The sequence below is a fragment of the Bufo gargarizans genome, chromosome 3, assembly GCF_014858855.1.
Source record: "Bufo gargarizans isolate SCDJY-AF-19 chromosome 3, ASM1485885v1, whole genome shotgun sequence".
Taxonomy (NCBI): domain Eukaryota; kingdom Metazoa; phylum Chordata; class Amphibia; order Anura; family Bufonidae; genus Bufo; species Bufo gargarizans.
Window position 1 is genome coordinate 279,398,663 of NC_058082.1, and position 22,161 is coordinate 279,420,823.

Here is a 22,161-nt window from a genome sequence, read left to right on the forward strand (position 1 = left end):
ATAATATCTTATATCTTGGTCAAATGCCAACTTTGTATTAAAAAAAAGGGAAAAGTTGACTTTTTTGCCGAGATATTTATTTATTTAAAAAACAAAACAAAAAGAAAAAACCAGGCCGCAACGCAAATTTTTTTTATTAACTTTATAATAACTTTAGAACTGAACATATAAACTTTTAAACTTTTGAAACTGAACGTTAACTTTTTGGCTTACTGGTGTTTTTTTTTTTTTTTTTTTTACCTTTATAGAACAAACCTCTCCTTCCCCATGGGACAATGTGCAAATCGCCCAAAGATGTGGCGAAGTACATTATGCACTTTATCCCAGGTGAAAGGAGAGGTTTGCAGCAGCTGTGTGTGAATGGGCCCTAATAGCCCTGTGTGCCTGTCCTGGTGAGATGTGATCCCTATGCTAGGTGTACCTGTGTGTGGTACTTCCGGAAACACTCTCCAAAGCATAGGGCAGGGTGGTCAGGACTGAAATAGCGGGTGTCACGCCTTATTCCACTACTGCTACAGACACAACATCTTTTTCGGGGTGACGGTTGGGTTGAGGTACCAGGAACGACACTGGGGAAATGTCGCTCGTGTAGACGGCTAACTACACTGGTGGATGGGGCCACGGAACCTCCTGGGTACAGGAGGTTCTCGATGATCTCTTCCTGAAATTTGAGGAAGGATCCTGTTCTCCCAGCCTTACTGTAGAGAACAAAACTATTATATGCAGCCAATTGAATCAAATATACAGACACCTTCTTATACCAGCGTCTAGTGCGTCGGGAAACTAAATACGGAGACATCTGGTCATTGAAGTCCACCCCTCCCATGAGCAAATTATAGTCGTGGACCGAGAGGGGCTTTTCAATGACACGGGTTGCTCGCTCAATTTGGATTGTCGTGGCTGCGTGAATGGAGGAGATCATGTAAACGTCACACTTGTCTCTCCATTTCACCGCGAGCAGTTCTTCGTTACACAAGGCAGCCCTCTCCCCCCTTGCAAGACGGGTGGTAACGAGCCGTTGGGGGAAGCCCGCGCGACTAGTTTGCGCGGTGCCACAGCAGCCAATCTGTTCTAGAAACAAATGCCTGAAGAGGGCCACACTTGTGTAGAAATTGTCCACATAAAGATGGTACCCCTTGCCAAATAAGGGTGACGCCAAGTCCCAGACTGTCTTCCCACTGCTCCCCAGGTAGTCAGGGCAACCGACCGGTTCCAGGGTCTGATCTTTTCCCTCATAGATCCGAAATTTGTGGGTATAGCCTGTGGCCCTTTCACAGAGCTTATACAATTTGACCCCATACCGGGCGCGCTTGCTTGGGATGTATTGTTTGAAGCCAAGGCGCCCGGTAAAATGTATAAGGGACTCATCTACGCAGATGTTTTGCTCAGGGGTATACAAATCTGCAAATTTCTGGTTGAAGTGGTCTGAGGGGCCGAATTTTGTGGAGACAGTCAAAAGCTGGGTGGCCTCTGGGACGGGAGGTGGTGTTATCACTAAAGTGCAGGAAATGCAGGATGGCCTCAAATCGTACCCTGGACATGGCAGCAGAGAACATGGGCATGTGATGAATTGGGTTTGTGGACCAATATGACCGCAATTCATTCTTTTTAGTTAGACCCATGTTGAAGAGAAGGCCCAGAAAAAATTTGTCGCAACCTGTGGTCTAGCAACACGGGGCTGGGTACGCCTGGTGGTATCAGAGACCTCAACCTCCTCGTCCGAACTTTGAGTCAGACTGCCACTGCTTTCTACAGGTTCATATTCTGACCCGCTAGATTCGTCAGATGAGGGTTCCCATTCCTTATCCGACTGCGCAGGACCTGCTTCAAGGGCAGCAGAGTGGGGCTGGCGCTGTCGGATTACGTGGTGAGGCATACACCAGCAGCGCAGCCCTCCCTGGACCTAGTACCAGCACTGCCGTACAACATGGTGAAGTGGCGAGCACCAGAAGGGCAGTTGAAGCTGGTACGGTGGCACATGCATTAGTTACCCCTTCGCAGCCACCGCAAAGACGGGCCCGTAGACCCCCTAGAATCCCTGAGGTGCTGGCAAATCCCGATTTGGTAGCCCCCAACTTCAGCCGCACCATTAGTTCCCCCTTTCACCGCCCAGCCTGGAGTTCGGGTTGAGACAGCTCAGATCGGTTCGGCCCGGTTAGACCTGTGGTCTAGCAACACGGGGCCGGGTTCATATTCTGACCCGCTAGATTCATCAGATGAGGGTTCCCATTCCTCATCCGACTGGGTCAGAAGCCTGTAGGCCTCTTCAGAAGAATACCCCCTGTTTGACATTTGGGCAACTATATTTAGGGGTATTCCCTGAGACTACCCAAGAAAAAAACCAAGCCTGTCTTACAAATGGGAGGCTAGTGAAGTACCGGAGGCTGCTGCGGTTGATAAAAAAATATCAAAACTGTTTTTTGTTTTTTTTATCGCCGCAGCGCTTGAAAAGTGAATGTGCAGTGATCAAAAAAAAATTGTAAGGAAACTGGATTCTCCCTCTACCTGATCTGATGGTTTGCTATATAGGTTAGAGTAATAATTTCTGAAGATTTTCAAAATTTCAGGGGGTTGTGATACTAACTTCCCTGCTGAGTCCCGCAAACGGCTAATTGGGGCTGTTTGTCAGCATCCCTTAGCCAAATTGGCCAAGAGTCTACCGGCCCTGTTACCAAATTTGTGAAGCTCTAACTCCCATCGGGCTTTATGAAAACCTTCTTTTCTCATTGCCCAGATTTCAAAATCCCTTCTGGCCTCTATCCATTTTTGTTTGCTTTCTATTGTTTGAGTTTGCACAAAGGCCCTGTACCTTCTCTGGACCTCTTGGCTGCTTTTAATGAATTGGGTCTTAGTAGCTCTTTTGAGCCCTGTTACATACGCTATCAATCTGCCCCTTAATACTGCCTTGCCCGCTTCCCAGAAAATAGAGGGTCTGTCTCATGTTCCTGGTTGAGAGTGCTATATTCCAGCCACCATCCCCTTAGCAGTTCTACAAAGGTCTCGTCATTCACTAAGAAAGACGGGAACTTCCACAGCCGCTCCGCACCCCTTGGTTCTACATCCGCCAACATCAAAGCCACTGGTGAGTGGTGAGTCTGATTTTACCAAATTCTCAATGGATACGTCTCTGATTCTGGGTAAAAGTTCTGGTTTCGTCTCTGATTCTGGGTAAAAGTTACGGTTTCGCAAACCAGTAGTCTATGCGGGACCATGAGTTTTGTGCATGGGAGAAGTGGGTGAACTCTCGGTCATCGTGATGGGAAATCCTCCAGACATCCACCATTGCGGTGTCATCCGTAAAGGAAGATAAAACCCCTCTCCTCCCCTGCACTTTTACCCTCAACTTTTCCAGGTGTTTACTGTCCTCTACTTCGACCATTGTGGCATTGAAATCCCCTCCCACAATTATGTCTCCCACTGCATCTGCTAAGATTCTACCTCTCAGGGAAGCAAAAAAAACGACCTTGTGCTACATTGGGATCCTAGATATTGTAAAGGCTGAGACTTCTGTTCACATCCTTCATTGTCAGTACCAGCACCCTGCCCTCATCATCTGCAGCATGCCCTTGGATCTTATGCACTAAATTCCTATGCACCAGAGTGATCACACCCGCTTTATCTTGCACTGCTTGAGAACCATATACCCTCTCCACCCACAGCTTCGACAGTCTCGGAAAATCTTCCTCCAAAAGGTGTGTTTTCTGCAGAAATGCAATGTCCGCCCCCAGGTGCTTAAGGTGGCGTAACACCATCATGCGTTTCTGACGAGAACGTAGGCCCTTGACGTTCCAGATAATTATTTTAACCATTAAACAGCATTATCACAGCTTCCTCTACCAGACTGTCACATGGAAATGCATGAAAGGTCACCAGGAAAATTCTAACATAACTGTAACTTGCATAAAGAAAGTATAAGAACAGCATTTTAGATCCTATATAGGATAGTAAACAAAACATCTATCGTGGACTTCTCTTTTTTCTGGTATCATAGTAAAGTCCACATACTCCCCTCTTTTGTGTTGACATAGGAAAGCGAAAATACTGCATCAATACAGCGCCTCTATTGATTTTTGGCTATCTGAAAGTGTTCTTACGTTGCTTCTGTAAGATTTTTACTTTCGGTGACGCCGTTGATTACTTGCCGATGAGGTGAAATCCTCAGTTTTTCGCTGCGACTTATTGCAGAAAGTTCCTTGCGATGCATGCTGTGTGCTTTGTGGCCTCTGGATTTCTTTCTCCACCGGATCCTCAAGATCTGAGATGTACGGTCCTTGAACAAAAAAAGCTGCAGTCTCTGAAGCAGAATTAAAGTTCCTGTAAATGCCATCGGCACACTTCACCTTCAACACTGGTGGGTAAAGCAGTTGGAAGCGTATTTTCCTCTGGAATAAGGACGTGCAAATTTCACTGAAGCCTCTTCTTTTCTTTGACCACCGCAGAGTAGTCATTGAAAAGCATAATCTTTTGACCCCTATAGGTCAGTGGCTCCTTGCAAGTCCTAAAAGCACGCATTATGTCCTCTTTGTCAGAGAAATCAAGGTATTTCATAAGGACCTGCCTACCCCTTTGAGACCGGGTAGAAGACTCCTTGGATCCCCTGGAGGGTTCTGTAGTCATCCCAATCTATGCGCCCTCTCTACTTTGTGAGGAACAGACAGTCCCAGCGCTCTGGGGAGGTCCGATTCACAAATATGCTTAAGTTCAGAGCCCGGTATCTCCTCAGGGAGACCCACTAATCTGAGGTTACTGCGACGGGAGCGATTTTCAAGGTCATCCACTTTATCCCTCAGCTCATTCACCGTCTGCAGTAATATTTTGACACCCGCGATTGTGTGCCGTTTAAATCTTCTTTCACACAAGACGTCCGCTGCTCAAACTCCTCTATGCGGTACCCTTGTTGGTTGTAAGCTTCTTGCAGCTCTGTAAGGGATTCTTGAATTGTTGCCGCTAGTGTGGTCTTGAGGTCAGGTGCCAAATGTGCGGCAACTTCTATCGCCAAACGCTTGAGATCCGCAGCTGAAAGCGGAGTAGGGCTAAACATATCCCCCTGTGAGGAAGTCAGAGGCTGGTTTGAAACAGCGTTCTGCGGCGCGACCTCATGTTCGGCCGCCATCTTGACTGCTTGGTTCACCTGTTCAGGCCGCGGCTCGTCACCGTCCTCCGGCTTCTTCCCGCTACAAAGCAGGTACCTCTCCATGCAGGGTGAGCGTTGTACTAGCGCTTACCACACTTTGTGTGGCTATCGAAGTCCGTGGGTGATGAACGGAGGGTAATGGTGTCGGGGAGAGTGGCGGAGCTCCGCTAAGCGCAACTCCTCATACCAGCCCCGGAACCGGAAGTATTGTTTTTTTTCTTGTTCGTCACCCTTTATCCCCATAAGGTATGTACAGTACCTCTCACAATTAGAGTTTAGGATGCTTTTAAAATATCCCATTTTGTGGCTGCATTTTTATTTTGAGGACTTTGTCCCAGTTTGTGAGGCCAATGGCCTCTTTTAGCTGGTCAAATTTAGCTTTTTTGAAGTTTTTGTATTTTTGTGCCTCCCTTAAGAAAACACTCTTGAATGACAATTGGAAGTTCATTATTTTATGGTCACTATTTCCCAGGTGTCCCCCAACCTGCATATCTGTTGTTCTGTCAGGTCTATTGTTTAGTTCTAAGTCCAATATGGCCGTCCCTCTAGTTGGGTCCTGAACCATTTGGGAAAGGCAATTGTCTTTGGCTATTGCCCAATAACCTTTTTCCTTTATGAGATGTAGAGCTTTCAGTTTCCCAGTCTATATCTGGGTAGTTGAAGTCCCCCATCATAACCACCTCATTAGGATTTGCTGCCTCGTCTATCTCATTTAGTAGTAGATTTTCTGTGGACTCTGGTATATTAGGTGGTTTATAGTAAACTCCTATTAGTAACTTATTATTGTTTTTGCCACCATGTATCTCTACCCACAGTGACTCCACATGTTCATGTCCCTCACTTATATCTTCCCCGGGTGTGGGCTTTAGACATGACTTTTCATAAAGGCAAACCCCTCCTCCTCTGGCAAGATGACTGTCCCCATAATAATGTTCAAGAAACTGAATAAAATAATCTACAATCAGAAAACAAAATCAGATTAAAAGACAAGAATATGTGTCATTGCTTATAACTGGCAGAAAAATTATAGGTGACGCATTCCATTTAAAGATATTTAGGGCTTTATTGTTGCTGACACATTTATTATTTTTTTCTATTCCTGGAAAACTTTAAATGCTTATGTAATGCTGTGTGCAGAAGAAATCTCTCACCAGCATCTTGTGGAGTGCCTATGGGTCCATGTGCTGCTGTATGCTGCATATATAAGGAATTGTCATCTAGAAACAATGCTTGTAGAGGAGAATACCTCTGTAATACATCTTACAGTAGATTAAGCCACAATTATTTTGTAAAACTGGAGCCACAACATGTACCTGTGGGCTTTGGATCCAAAATATAGCCAAGTGCTTGACACCTAACTCTGCTCTGAATCCAGACACCATCTTGCTTCAGCCCTGCACCATACCTTTGCATTGCTGCTGGTGGCTGGTCCATAATGCAAAGTGACAGAAAGCACAGATGTAACATACAGCTGATACCCTGCTGCAATAGTGAGATTTAACCTAGCTCCGAACTTGGCTGTATAGTCCCTTTGATATGGTCAATAGTGACTGCAGCATCTAAATGGTTAGACTGAAGAAGAAAGCTCCTTTGGTCAACTTATCGGCACCCCTCCAGTGCAGTTACGGGGTGCCAATCTGTTTGCATGGAAGAAAAGACCCTAATGAAGGCCCCCCAAGGATGCTTTCATTGTACAGATCCTAATAAGATGCCTGTCAGTGCTACACTTACAGGTGATCACAAAGTGAAGTACCATAGTGGAACAAAAAAAAACCTGTTAACTAAACCTTTAAAAATGTTTAAAAAAACATAAAAACTCTTTTCATATTACAAAACGCTTTGTTATGTAAAAAGTACACACAATTAACAACCCATACTATAAAACTAACAATTTATTTACCATGTACAGCTAAAATCACGTCAGAATTATCATTTTCTGTTTATCTCAACTCCCATTAAAATAAAGTGATGACAAAATCATATGCATCTCAGAATAGTACCACTAAAAACTACAAGTCTTCATGCAAAAAACAGGCCCTCACACAGTTACGTTAACTGAAAATGAAAATGTGGGTCTTGCATAATCCTAACTACCTTTAGAATAAACTTTACGTCATTTATATTGCACGGGGACGCTGTACAAACAACCCCCCCTCCCTTCCCCCCCATAAAGTCAAAGGAGGAACTGCTATTTTTTCCCATTCTCCCAAAACAAGTCCTCATATGGCTACAATAACAGAAGAACAAAAGATTTATGGCTTTCAGAAATAAGAAAACACAGCACCGCAAAAGTTATTTTCAGCTCCTTGAATAAGCCAGCTATGTCAGTAATGACAATAAATATACAGCATTTTACTATGCTTTCAGTAATGGCCACCAGTAAGATGAGACAGAATTATTCATGAATGTATTTGTATGCATTTTACTAAATGTAATACAAATTATGGCAAAACATATTGACAGATGTGCATCGTGACATAGCAAGACACTATGCACCCATGATAACAACAAAGCCTGTTTTACAAACTATAAACCACATACAGAATTAATCTCACATCTCAACACTTTGAAAGTACGTCAGGCGTTCAATAAGTCATCTACCTGAATATGAAAACTAAATTTTCTGAACAAATTTAACGTACTACTTTTCAGTGTAATCCCCTTTACTTCAGCACACTTATTCCACTTTGCCTCCAGTGATCAGATGCCCTCAGAATAAAAGGAGACTTCTTGCTGCTGCAGGAACGTTGTTACCAACTTTTTGACCTCGTTAGCATCAGAAAAATCATTGCCCTTGCCGAAATTTCTTCAGGCTCCGAAAGGGAAAGTAATACTGGGATCCAGGTCTGGACTGTAGGGTGGATGGTTAAGCTCCATGAAGCTGCATTCCCTGATAGCAGCTTGCGATTTGCGAAACTTGTGAGCTGTTGCATTGTCGTAAAGCAGCAACATACCTGCCGTCAACTTCCCACGGTGTTTATCTTTGATTGCCTCATGTAATGCCCTCATTGTTGAAGTATAGGGGGTCTCCAGTAATTGTTGTCTTGTGTGGCATGAATTCTAGTAATAAAACTCCTTCTGTATCCCAAAAAACTGTTGCCATGATCTTTCCAACTCACTGTTGTACACAATTTCTATGGAGTTGGTGACCCCTTGTGCTTTCATTGCATGGACTCTTGTTAGGTCTCAGGATCATGGCAGTGTTTTATCACCCTAATAATTTGAGAATAGAAGTCTCCTGGATTTTTCTCTAAGCATGTCTAAATTCTCTTGGCTAAATTGCTGGCGACAAGTTTTTGGCTCAGGCGTCAACATTCGTGGCACCCACCAGGAACTGACATCATCAAAACATCATGAATGATACTGGAAACTGTGCCAACTGAAATGCCTAATTTATGAGCTATAGCACTGACTTTGAGCCAACGATCTTCCAAAATCATGGCCTCAACTTTATGGCACGTTTCTTCTGAAGATGCTTCGACAGGTCACCCTGAACAGGGGTATTCTTAAATTTATTCGCCGCCCCATTTAAACCGCTTGGCCTAAAACTTTACTTGGTTGTAGGAAGGTGCGTCCTCACCATATACAGCAGTCATCCTTTCATGAATTTCTTAAGCCTTCTCTTCTTCCTTTTTTAATCATGGAACGAAGCTCCAAATCCCTGACTTTCTTTATGAACCCCCACTGTACTGCCCTTGCCATCCTGTCACTTCCAATGCTTTCATCAGACTATACGGCTACTCTGTGTGTTGCATGTCCAGACATGTATCAACCTGCACAGACAAGCTAAGCTCTCTAATACTGACAGAACATGCTGGGGTAGATAACTTATTGAACACCCCTCGTAAACCAAGGACATGAGGATCACTTATCTGATGTGCAGTAAGTAGAATTGTACTCAGCATGGAACATGACCATATTCCAGGTTTTGGAACAGTGTTATATCACAAACACACTTAACCCTTGTATGACATCTTATCAAATTATAATCCTTATTTTAGATGTTGTTGTAAAATTAATTCAAATTGGTTGGCCCATCTCAATATTTATGGCATGTTACTACAATATGCGACAAATGTCAGATGGGAGTGGATCTGACCTCTGTGAACCATTCTTCTCTCCAGAACCGCACCCCTGAAGTGAAGGTGAGCAAGCCATACAAGTATAGCCACCTCTTCATTTACTGTTCGTAAAATAACCAAGAAATGCCAGAAATGGCCAAGCTAGCGATGAACGAACGGTGGCCATGCTCTCCCTTCACTTTAGGGGCATCATTCTTAAGATAGGAGTGGGACCCGCACCTTCTGAAATGTCATACATTTTGTACATTCGCTGCCAGTCCATGCACCTAGACTGTGATCTATGGCAGCTCTGAGCCTCCATAGATTTCAGTGTTTTACACAGGAAAACTGGCATAAAAGAACATAAATTCCCCAGGCCCCTCACCATTCTCACCATGTCCCTTTTTTATATCTTGTTAATAGTTGAAGAAAAATTGACAAAAGTGTCCCTAAATGTAATTGCTTAATGTAAGTAGTTGAAATAAAGCTTCACTGTTAGTGTATGTAGCATTTGTTTTGTTTTTAATGCCCTAATCTACTCGGCAACTCTTAGCTCAAAGTTTTAAACGGGCAAAGGCCAAACCTTTCTAATGTAAATATTCCTTACCTTTAATACAAACCGGATTCCAAAAAAGTTGGGACACTAGACAAATTGTGAATAAAAACTGAATGCAATGATGTGGAGATGGCAAAAGTCAATATTTTATTTGTAATAGAACGTAGATGACAGATCAAACGTTTAATCCGAGTAAATGTATCATTTTAAAGGAAAAATACGTTGATTCAAATTTTCACGGTGTCAGCAAATCCCCAAAAAGTTGGGACAAGTAGCAATAAGAGGCTGGAAAAAGTAAATTTGAGCCTAACGAAGAGCAGGAAGACCAATTAACACTCATTAGGTCAATTGGCAACATGATTGGGTATAAAAAGAGCTTCTCAGAGTGGCAGTGTCTCTCAGAAGCCAAGATGGGTAGAGGATCACCAATTCCCACAATGTTGCGCAGAAAGATAGTGGAGCAATATCAGAAAGGTGTTACCCAGCGAAAAATTGCAAAGACTTTGCATCTATCATCATCAACTGTGCATAACATCATCCGAAGATTCAGAGAATCTGGAACAATCTCTGTGCGTAAGGGTCAAGGCCGTAAAACCATACTGGATGCCCGTGATCTCCGGGCCCTTAAACGACACTGCACCACAAACAGGAATGCTACTGTAAAGGAAATCACAGAATGGGCTCAGGAATACTTCCAGAAACCATTGTCAGTGAACACAATCCACCGTGCCATCCGCCGTTGCCAGCTGAAACTCTACAGTGCAAAGAAGAAGCCATTTCTAAGCAAGATCCGTTTTCACTGGGCCAGGGATCATTTAAAATGGAGTGTGGCAAAATGGAAGACTGTTCTATGGTCAGACGAGTCACAATTCGAAGTTCTTTTTGGAAATCTGGGACGCCATGTCATCCGGACCAAAGAGGACAAGGACAACCCAAGTTGCTATCAACGCTCAGTTCAGAAGCCTGCATGTCTAATGGTATGGGGTTGCATGAGTGCGTGTGGCATGGGCAGCTTGCATGTCTGGAAAGGCACCATCAATGCAGAAAAATATATTCAGGTTCTAGAACAACATATGCTCCCATCCAGACGTCATCTCTTTCAGGGAAGACCCTGCATTTTTCAGCAAGATAATGCCAGACCACATTCTGCATCAATCCCAACATCATGGCTGCGTAGGAGAAGGATCTGAGGTACTGAAATGGCCAGTCTGCAGTCCAGATCTTTCACCTATAGAGAACATTTGGCGCATCATAAAGAGGAAGGTGCAACAAAGAAGGCCCAAGACGATTGAACAGTTAGAGGCCTGTATTAGACAAGAATGAGAGAGCATTCCTATTTCTAAACTTGAGAAACTGGTCTCCTCGGTCCCCAGACGTCTGAGTGTTGTAAGAAGAAGGGGAGATGCCACACAGTGGTGAAAATGGCCTTGTCCCAACTTTTTGGGGATTTGTTGACCCCATGAAATTCTGATTCAACATATTTTTCCCTTAAAATGGTACATTTTCTCAGTTTAAACTTTTGTTCTGTGATTTTATGTTCTATTCTGAATAAAACAAAAAAAGTTGGCACCTCCACATCATTGTATTCAGTTTTTATTCACGATTTGTATAGTGTCCCAACTTTTTTGGAATCCGCTTTGTATATTTTTTAGTTTTTTCAGAGCTGAACCCGGACATACCCATATTTTCACCGAGGCAGACCCCCTGACAAGTGCATCGGAGCATTTTATGCTCTTGTTTACCCTGCGCTGAGTCGTGCAGGGAAAATGCATTTTCAGGAGATCCGGTGACGTACCAGGGTCTCCTTATGGCTGCCAGGCGGAGGCTTCCGCCCAGCAGTGAGCCCAGGGACGTCACCGGTACTAATGGGCAGGCTTTAGTGCTGCCCTAGCCTGTAAAACGGCTAGGGCAGCGCTAATGTCGGCCCATTAGAGCCGGTGATGTCCCTGGGCTCACTGCTGGGCCGAAGCCTCCGCCCGGCCGTGTGTTACTGTAATAAGGCTGAACATAAAATGCGCCGATGCTCTTGTCTGGGAGGCTGCCTGGGTCAAAATATGGGTATGGGACAACCCCTTTAATACAGGAATGTTCATTAACAGAAAAAATATTATGTGAATTTGCATTTTCCAAATTTATTTTGGTGTGCCAGGGACCTGTTAGTTTTTATGTAAATCATCTATCAGTGGTCAACATATTGTGGCTTTCATGGAATTGTGCACAACAAGTCCCGGCTTGCCATGAAAAGTACAGACCAATAGAACACTGGTATTTGACATAATATAACATCTGGAGAGCCACAGGTTGACAAATAAGCTATAAAGACCTATATTTAGGCCCCATTCTCATGGCAGATTTTGCAGAGACCAAATCTGCAGTATATTCAGCAGCAGAAGCCCCGTGCAGTTTTCAATGTGAATATCGTGGACCCACTCACAGTTTAGCTCCATTGAATGGAGTAAAACCCTGAGCAAACACCCGCCATGATTTCCGGCATTGTCCGACCAGGCAACTCGCCAAGAAATTACATGAATTGCAGCACTGCCTCCCTTTGAAACCAATAGGAGATGGATTCCGCACAGCCACCATTGGCTCTTTGACACAGGGTCTGTGCAAAATTACTCTGAAAAAAGACTGTGCCATAATAAAAGGTGGCAATAGACAAAATCTAATGAAATGAGCTCTATCATCTGACTTTTCATTAACTGGTTTACCGTAGTTCTTTTTTTACATTTTTACATTTCTTGTCTCTGTGATTATAGCATTTTATATGTGGCCTTACAAAAGGAATAGTTGTTGCAGTTATTTTGCATGTCTCGTGATAATCGTAAAAAAGGTTTTGGGATGTTGATCTGATTGAAAACATATTGATACATCTATTGGCAATAAGACTGAAAAAACTATGTGCCATGAGGTATCCACATTCCGGAGCAATGCACCAGAATCCATGTTTCAAAAGTATGAAAAATGACTGCATCGGAGCATGCTTACCCAAGGTGCCAAGACTGCCATGCATGTGCCTTAATTTGTAAAGGGCCTATTTTAGATTGGTAGTCAAGTCCCTGCAAATCAGTCATTCACAGCATTTGTAGTCACAATGTCCTCAGGGGTTTCCTTCCTTCCTCACTGAATGACACATTATTGACTGGGTAGAAAGCACAATCCCCACCATTAATCTTCATTGTCCTATTTCATTTGCCAAGCGTGAAAATCCTCTAATAATAAAGAAGCACTGGTTGCCCTGAGTTGACTACACAAATTCTGTATTCTAAATTTTTTTTAAAAATGTGCTTGGATTAATCTGTGCACTATAGTGAATTTCAAAATCTTTCAACCTATTTTACTTGTTTTAATTTTAATGCCTGTCTTTGGCATATTATCATTAAAGGGTTATGCCACTAAAAGTACTTACATGCTAAATATCCGGGCATGGGGAAGTCCAACAACTGGCACACCTATGATTCCAATAACTGGGGCCCCTTCTTTGAATGGAGCTTTAGTGCGTATGTCAGTCCACCGCTCCATTCACTTCCGTGGGACTAGTGGAGTGTTGTCTATGTTAGACCCCGAGAAGTGACTGAAGCAATGAACCGACATGCACACTACCGCTCCATTTGGAGAGGGGACTAAGGGTATGCCACACAGTGCAGTCATGCCACGGTTATGATGCCGCCTTATTGAGGTCTAGTACCACGCGGCCATACGAGCTGCAACGCGCTCAAATTAACTAATTAGGACTGCATTGTTTAGTTGGTCTGCATTGTTAATGGCCACATGACACCCGGAATACCATACAGCAGTGTGGTCCTAATTAGTTAAGTGGAGCATGCTGCAGCTCATATAGCAGAACAGTACTTGAACGCAGGGCAGCCACAGCACGACCACGCTGAGTGATCATACCCTCATAATAACCATTAAATAACATGTTTTTTTTTGTTTTTGTTTTTTTATCCATTTTACAGGTGAAAGCTGGGGCCATGCGGCTACTAATCGGATCATTCTTCACTGGGAAGGATTGCAAAGGTTAGCTTGTATTTAGCAATATTTCTATAAATCTTCATTGTATTGATGAAAGGGTTTTTCCAGCACAATATACCGTAAATTGGTGTCAGTGGGCTCGGGGTTTGACTGAGCAGGCCTTTCCTGGCATTTCCATCATGTTAAATCCGGGCAGGAAGTGGAGAGCAGTGTTGAAATAGCATCGGCGGGGGATCTGTGAAGGGTGTATATCAGTTCCCTTTGACCCCTCTTGGCAATATTTATTGCTCTAGAAAACCCCTTTAACTTTCCACTTTCTTGTTAGAGCTATGGCTCAGGCTGCTGTAGTCCTGTAGCATATTCCTATTTATAAACTGCATATTTTAAAGGGGTTTTACAATATAGAACATTGATGGACTATCCTCTCCAGTGGAATAGGACTAAACTGCTGCAGTATCAGAGATGGACTATCCTCTCCACTTGAATGGGACTAAACTGCTGCAGTATCAGACACAGCTGCGTGTACATGGACAACACTGTATCAGCTATTGAAGGGATAATGGTGCAGTGCTCCAGTAATCACTGCTGCCCCTTCATTTTGCTTATTAGTAGGGTTGAGCCCCCACCAAAGATGAATTAATGGCCATAAAAAGTATAGGCCGTCAGTGTTGTACGTTGGTAAATATTTTCTACCAGTTTTTTTTTTCCATAATAATTAACTAACTCTTTGTTAGTTCCCATGGTGAACTAGAGGTGTAATCTATGCCGTCCCCACATGTATTAGCAAACAGAAGATTTACAGACATGCAGAGAAGACGTGGAGCAGAAAACAAGAAAAGCTTTTATGTTATTAAGCTATCAAACCCCTTTCCTTATAGTCCATAATGTAACAAATGATGGTTGTAACTTCCTGCCCCAGCTGCAGAGGAATGATTTGCTGTGAAGAACAAACTGCTATACTAAAGGGTTAAATATGTGTAGACAAAAAAATCGGAAACATTTATGAGCACTTAGTAAAATTTTGGCCAAAATGCATGTTTACATTATATCTATGTGTCTATATGTACAAAGATGCATAGTATTTAGATCTGTATTATATCGTTAGATTTAAAGCATCCCTACATATACAGATAACTTGCCAGAAGAAGCTGCCCTGTGTGTATACATGTGTGATAACTAGCGTTGTGTGAATCCGGTTTGGATTTCTGTATAGGAACCCAATTCTTTTAAAAACTTTAAGAATATTGCCTCTGTCCTACTGTAAAATGTATGGCCTCTGCTGAGGTCTTTCCCTGCCAGCCATCGGGGAAGTGTTGGGAGGCCCCCACATAACAAAGATCATTGACCAATTTTTATAATGTGTACGGCTAGCTTGTACCTTCACCGCCTTATATTGAAGAGTGATTATATCTTACATCAAGAAATCAGAAAGATAGTTGGCATATAACCAAGGACAACTATTTGATGGTCCAGCAAGCATACAGGAAGAACTGTAGAGCCTGGGAGACCTTGTGAGAAAAGCTGGGAAAATCACATGTTCCTAGAGTAATGCCATTCCTATGAGTTCCTCCTGTCACCAGGATTTTTTGCATAGAGCTGGGGACATGGGCTGCTAGATGGCCACTAGCACATCTGCAATACCGTCCCCATAGCTCTCTGTGCTTTTATTGTGCTAAAAAAACGTTTTGATCGATATGCAAATGACCTGATATGTGTCCTGTATCCGGAGATGAGTCCAGCGGAAAGGAGCCCAGCACCGCCCCGCGTCCTCTGAATCTCCTGCTTGCTGGCTGATGTCACAGAGCTGGAGCGCCGAAATCTCGCGATGCGCGAGCTAGTGCATGCGTAGTTCGTTCCCTGTGCTGGCATGAATGAACATGATGCCGACCCTGCGCATGCGCTAGCTCGCGCATCGCGAGATTTTGGCGCTCCAGCTCTGTGACGTCAGCCAGCAAGGAGGAGATTCGGAGGACGCGGGGCGGTGCTGGGCTCCTTTCCGCTGGACTCATCTCCGGATACAGGACACATATCGGGCTCATTTGCATATCGATCAAAACAGTTTTTTAGCACAATAAAAGCACACAGAGCTATGAGGACAGTGTACTGCAGATGTGCTAGTGCCCATCTAGCAGCCCATGTCCTCAGCTCTATGCAAAAAATCCTAGTGACAGGTTTCCTTTAAGCAGAAAATAGTGGCCATTTTGTGGGTCCATAGGCAGTGCCTTTATAACATACCAGTTGCTTCACTATATTGCAGGGCTGGCCAACCTGCGGCTCTCCAGCTGTTGCAAAACTACAACTCCCAGCATGCCTAGACTGCTTACAGCTATCAGCCTACATCAGGGCATGGTGGGAATTGTAGTTTTAGAACAGCTGAAGAGCCGCAGGTTGGCCAGCCCTGCTATATTGCTTCAAACTACATCAGCTGTAGTACAGAAAAATAAGTTTGCACTGGACAGTTGATTTAACCCCTTCCCAACATCCACCGTGCTATTATGCCAGATGTCAAGTCTTTAAAGATGGCTTCCACTCCATAGCGGAGCATGCAACATAACTTCCGAGTGCCTGCTGTTTCTCACAACAGACACTCGAGACTAATGTCTGCGATCAGTGGTCACCACAGCATCTGAGTAGTGAAAAAGCAGGGGCAACGATTCCCTATTGGTAAAAGGTTTCCCTGGCGGAGATCAGGGAAGCTGGGACCTTGTAGTGATAGGCCCCCAGGTGAAATATACTGAATTGTGTATTTAATAATGGAAAAAAATCCATTATTAACTACCAATGGCCAATCTAAAGATTGCTTGTTCTAGTCACATAAGGTGACTTAAAAAAGTTAAAAAGCAAAAAAAAAAAAATCTAAAAGTTCAACTCACCCCCTTTCACCAAAATTAAAAGTAAACAATAAATAAAAACATAGACATCACCATGTCTAAAAATAGTATATATAATTATAAAAATATTAATTCCATATGGTAAACGGTCAGTTCGCCATATTTTCACCCCCAATTTTTTTTTTTATGAAAAGTGATCAAAAAGTCATACACACCCCAAGATGGTGTTACTAAAAAGTACAGATCTCCTCACAAAATTGAGCCCTCACACAGATCCATAGACATAAATCTAAACATTTTATTGGAGGAAGAATATGGCGATAAAGAGGGGGAAAAAAATTCCTACCTTTAAAAAAAAATAATTGTATTAAAACACAAGAAAAGCTATACAAATGTGGCTTCGTTGTAATCACACTGACCCAGAGAATGAAGAGCACAAGTTACTTTTACTATATCAAGGAGAGAAAAACAGAACTGGATCGCACATCCACAATGCTATGTTTAGATCTAATTACCCTCACTTCTCAGCGCAATAGTGTACAGCCCCCTATATTGCATGCTGTACAAGAGGCATTAGTGTACATTTTGATCAAAAGGCATAAGCCCACTGACCACGCCAAGGTTGCCTCTTCATGTGGTCTACTACTCTGAAAAAAAAGGCGCAGCACACTGCGATGACAAAGCGGCACTGCCCTAGTAGGCAGCAGGACCCAGGAGTCAAAAAGCAAACCTGCAGTCCGACAATGCCATCCATGGCATTTCTTCTTTATTACTGGTATCAGCACTCCTCCCATTTGGCACAGGTGGTTTTAATCACACAAGTCTGCATATAGTGGTCATTGACCTGCAGTACCTGATAGCAATGGACATGTTGTGTTAGACAACTGTTCACATGGTGCAGTACTGCGTGTGGCCTTTGTGTTTGTGGCACTGTGCTGCTGGGTTGGTGGGACCCAGGGCCATGGTTGGCATTGTCTGACAGCAGGGTTGCTGTCCGACAAAAAAGAATAATTAAACAATAAATGATATGTACTATAGACCAAAAATATTGGCAAAAATCCAACTTAGGCCTCATGCACACGACCGTTGTGTGCATCCGTGGCCGTTTTCAGTTTTTTTTCGCGGACCCATTGACTTTCAATGGGTCCGTGGAAAAATCGGAAAATGCACCGTTTTGCAGCCGAGACCGTGATCAGTGTATCCTGTCCGTCAAAAAAATATGACCTGTCCTATTTTTTTGACGGACAACGGTTCACGGACCCATTCAAGTCAATGGGTCCGTGAAAGAACACGGATGTACACAAGATTGGCATCCATGTCCGTGATCCATGGCCGTAGGTTACTTTCATACAGACGGATCCGAAGATCCGTCTGCATAAAAGCTTTTTCAGAGCTGAGTTTTCACTTCGTCAAAAAACTCAGATCCGACAGTATATTCTAACACAGAGGCGTTCCCATAGTGATGGGGGCGATTCTAGTTAGAATATACTAAAAGAACTGTGGACATGACTGCCCCCTGCTGCCTGGCAGGTGCTGCCAGGCAGCAGGGGGCAGACTTCCCCCCTCCCCTGTAGTTAACACATTGGTGGCCAGTGCGGCCGGCCCCTCCCTCCCCTGTAGTTAACTCATTGGTAGCCAGTGGCGCCCCCCCCCCTCCCTCCCCTGTAGTTAACTCATTGGTGGCCAGTGGGCCCCACCTCCCTCCCCTGTAGTTAACTCGTTGGTGGCCAGTGGGCCCTCTCCCCTCCCTCCCCCTCCTAATTAAAATCTCCCCCCCTATCATTGGTGGCAGTGGAGAGTACCGATCGGAGTCCCAGTTTAATCGCTGGGGCTCCGATCGGTAACCATGGCAACCAGGACGCTACTGCAGTCCCGGTTGCCATGGTTACTTAGCAATTCGTAGAAGCATTATACTTACCTGCGAGCTGCGATGTCTGTGTCCGGCCGGGAGCTCCTCCTACTGGTAAGTGACAGGTCTGTGCGGTGCATTGCCTAATGATCTGTCACTTACCAGTAGGAGGAACTCCCGACCGGACACAGACATCGCAGCGGGAGGGGGGAGGGCCCACTGGCTACCAACGAGTTAACTACAGGGGAGGGAGGGGGGCCCACTGGCCACCAATGAGTTAACTACAGGGGGGGAGGCCGCACTGGCCACCAATGAGTTAAAAACAGGGGGGGGGGTCTGCCCCCTGCTGCCTGGCAGCACCTGCCAGGCAGCAGGGGGCAGTCATGTACACAGTTTTTTAGTATATTCTAACCTGAAGCGTCCCCATCAACATGGGAACGCCTCTGTGTTAGAATATACTGTCGGATCTGAGTTTCACGATCTAACTCATATCCGACAGTATATTCTAACATAGAGGCGTTCCCATGGTGATGGGGACGCTTCAAGTTAAAATATACCATCGGATTGGAGAAAACTCCGATCCGATGGTATAAAAGGGACTCCTGACTTTACATTGAAAGTCAATGGGGGACGGATCCGTTTGCAATTGCACCATATTGTGTCAACGTCAAATGGATCCGTCCCCATTGACTTGCATTGTAATTCAGGACGGATCCGTTTGGCTCCGCACGGCCAGGCGGACACCAAAGCGACTTTTTTTTCATGTCCTTGGATCCTTCAAAAATCAAGGAAGACCCACGGACGAAAAAACGATCACGGACCTACGGACACCGTTTTTGCGGACCGTGAAAAAATACTGTCGTGTGCATGAGGCCTTATCCTGCAAAAAAACGAGCTCATTTAGAAAGTGATATAAAAATATGCTAAAGTACTAAACAGAAAAAAACGATATACATTTGATATCAATGTAACCAATGACCATTGACATTTCATTTATACCGCATAGTCCATGGTGTAAAAATTCAAAAGACAGTGGCAGAAGTGCTTGGTTTTTCATATTCCCTTCCCTAAAAAAATAATCTAAATCAACCTTAAACCAGCTCTAATATAGTCTCACAAAAACCAAGCCATAAACAGCTTTGTCCATGAAAATCTAAAGTAAATAACTACATATATAGACAGAATATTCTAAAATGTGGACCTGAGAATGTCCGCTAGTGACATTGCTGCCATATTGCTACAGCCAGAGCCTAACAATTGGCCCACTTATTTGTTTGTTTCTAATGCGTCAGCTTTAAATGTACAAAACATCTTTCATCCTGACTTTTTTCTGGATTAGTACGTCTTTGTCTTCACTAAGTTGCCATGGAGTCTGCAGAAGAGGAAAGCCGTGAAAATGCTTTCACAATACATAATTTGTTCAGCTGAGTAGAATGCCACTGTCCAAGATTGAATTTACAAGAATACTTTGCATTCTTCACACGATTCTCTTAGCAGAGATTTTTTTGCACTTTTCACAATGAGTAGTGTCATCGTGCCTTTAAATTGTGTCAGTATTTCTAAAATATTCCCATTCATACAATTATTTGTAAAACTGCAGTGCTATGTGTTTATCAGAGGGGAATTAAAAGGGCATCTGTCAGAAGATTTGTACCTTTAGAACTGGCTGACCTGTTCCATGGGCCGCTGAAGGCACTTGGTCCACTATTAATATGTGCCCGCGTTACTGAGAAAAATATTTGCAAATGAGCCTCTAGGAGCAACACGGGCGTTGCCATTACTCCTAGAGGCTCTGCTCTCTCTGCAATGTAAGTGTGATCATGCCAGGACAAGTGCAGAGGGTATGTCAGATGCACAGAGAGCAGAGCCTCTAGGTGTCAAGGCAACACCCCCAATGCTCCTAGAGGTTCATTTGCATATATTTAAAGGGCTTCTGTCACCCCACTAAAGTGATATTTTTTTTTTGGGCTAGTGAAATTAGTTATATTGCGATATATGACAATATAATTGTGTTACTTACTTTGATCCAGCAGTTTCTGCAAAAAACGAAGTTTTATAATATGTAAATTCGGTCTCTACCAGCAAGTAGGGCGGCTACTTGCTGGTAGCTGCTGCAGAAATCCGCCCCCTCGTCGTGTTGATTGACAGGGCCAGCCGTGATCTCCTCCTCCAGCCAGCCCTGTCGGCATTTCAAAAATCGCGCGCCTGTGTTGATTCGGCGCAGGCGCTCTGAGATGAGGAGGCTCGTCTCCTCAGCACTCCCTCAGTGCGCCTGCGCCGATGACGTCTTCTATTTCGGTGATGTCATCGGCGCAGGCGCACTGAGGGAGTTCTGAGGAGACGAGCCTCCTCATCTCAGAGCGCCTGCGCCGAATCAACACAGGCGCGCGATTTTTGAAATGCCGACAGGGCTGGCCGGAGGAGGAGATCCCGGCTGGCCCTGTCAATCAACACGACGAGGGGGCGGATTTCTGCAGCAGCTACCAGCAAGTAGCCGCCCTACTTGCTGGTAGAGACCGAATTTACATATATTAAAACTTCGTTTTTTGCAGAAACTGCTGGATCAAAGTAAGTAACACAATTATATTGTCATATATCGCAATATAACTAATTTCACTAGCCCAAAAAAAATAAATCACTTTAGTGGGGTGACAGAAGCCCTTTAAACTTAATTTACCAACACAGATTCTTTCTTATGCCAAGTGCACATGCAAAGGGTCAGCCATATACGGATAAGCCATCATCAACAGGATGAGCAAACCTTGTACAGGACTTGTACTGATAAAGATGAGAAATGTACTGTGGCTACTTTTAGGGTTCTGTGTAGTGTAAAGTGTTCATAGTTAATGTTGAGCCCTGGCTGGATCAATACAAGATATGAGAATACGTGTAGATCAGTTGCACAATAGCTTCAACTCTTTGGCCCACAGCTATTAATCATTTTTGCCCTATTTTGCCATAAATTAGCAGTTTGTACAAGTAGTCACAAAATTGCAAATACATTTAGCTTTTTTGCACCTCACTGGACCATAATAATATATATTATTATATATATGCACTGAACAAGCTTTGTAATACAGGTTAAGGTTAGGGGCCTGGGGTCTGGGCACAAGTTCATAGCTAATGGTTTTCCTATATGTCAGTTGTATGCATTGTTGTTCTTTAGGCCTCTTTCATATTTCCGTGTCCATTTGATGTCCGTGGAAAATCCGTACATGTTTCATCTGTGAAGGATCCATGTTTGGTCCATGTTTTTTGCCGTCCAGTGTGCCTTCTGTTTTCCAAGTACACTTCTCAGCTGAAAATTAATTTCCAAAGCATCTCCTACAAGTGGTCAGTGAAAAATGGACCAAACATGAATGCTATCCTTGTTGTTTCAGTGGTTTTTCATTGACCCATAGACTTAAATAGGTGTGTTTGGGCCGCTTCACAGACCAAAGTAGTGCGTTCTCCCGTGATTTTTTTTTTCACCTATGTTCAGTTGAAAACCACTGATGTGTAAACAATCACATTAAGGCCTCACGCACACGGCCGTTGTTTTGGTCCGCATCCAAGCCGCAGTTTTGTTGGATCGGATGCGTACCTATTCACTTCAATGGGGCTGCAAAAGATGCGGACAGCATTCCGTGTGCTGTCCGCATCCGTTGCTCCGCAAAAAAAAAATCACCTGTCCTATTCTTGTCCGCGTTTTGCGGACAAGAATAGGCAGTTATATCAATGGCTGTCTGTGCCGTTCCGCAAATTGCGGAATGCAC

The 22,161-nt window shown here is 43.9% G+C and overlaps 1 protein-coding gene across 3 annotated transcripts in view; it reads left to right on the forward strand.

The window, feature by feature from the left end:
* LOC122932164 (DNA repair protein RAD51 homolog 3-like) overlaps positions 1-22,161 on the forward strand; it is a 76,226-nt gene that overhangs the window by 49,619 nt on the left and 4,446 nt on the right. For all 3 annotated transcript variants that reach the window (XM_044286421.1, XM_044286423.1, XM_044286422.1), the window contains one exon: positions 13,711-13,771. In XM_044286421.1, coding sequence (XP_044142356.1) covers positions 13,711-13,771 — 61 coding nt within the window. The remainder of the gene's footprint in view (positions 1-13,710; positions 13,772-22,161) is intronic.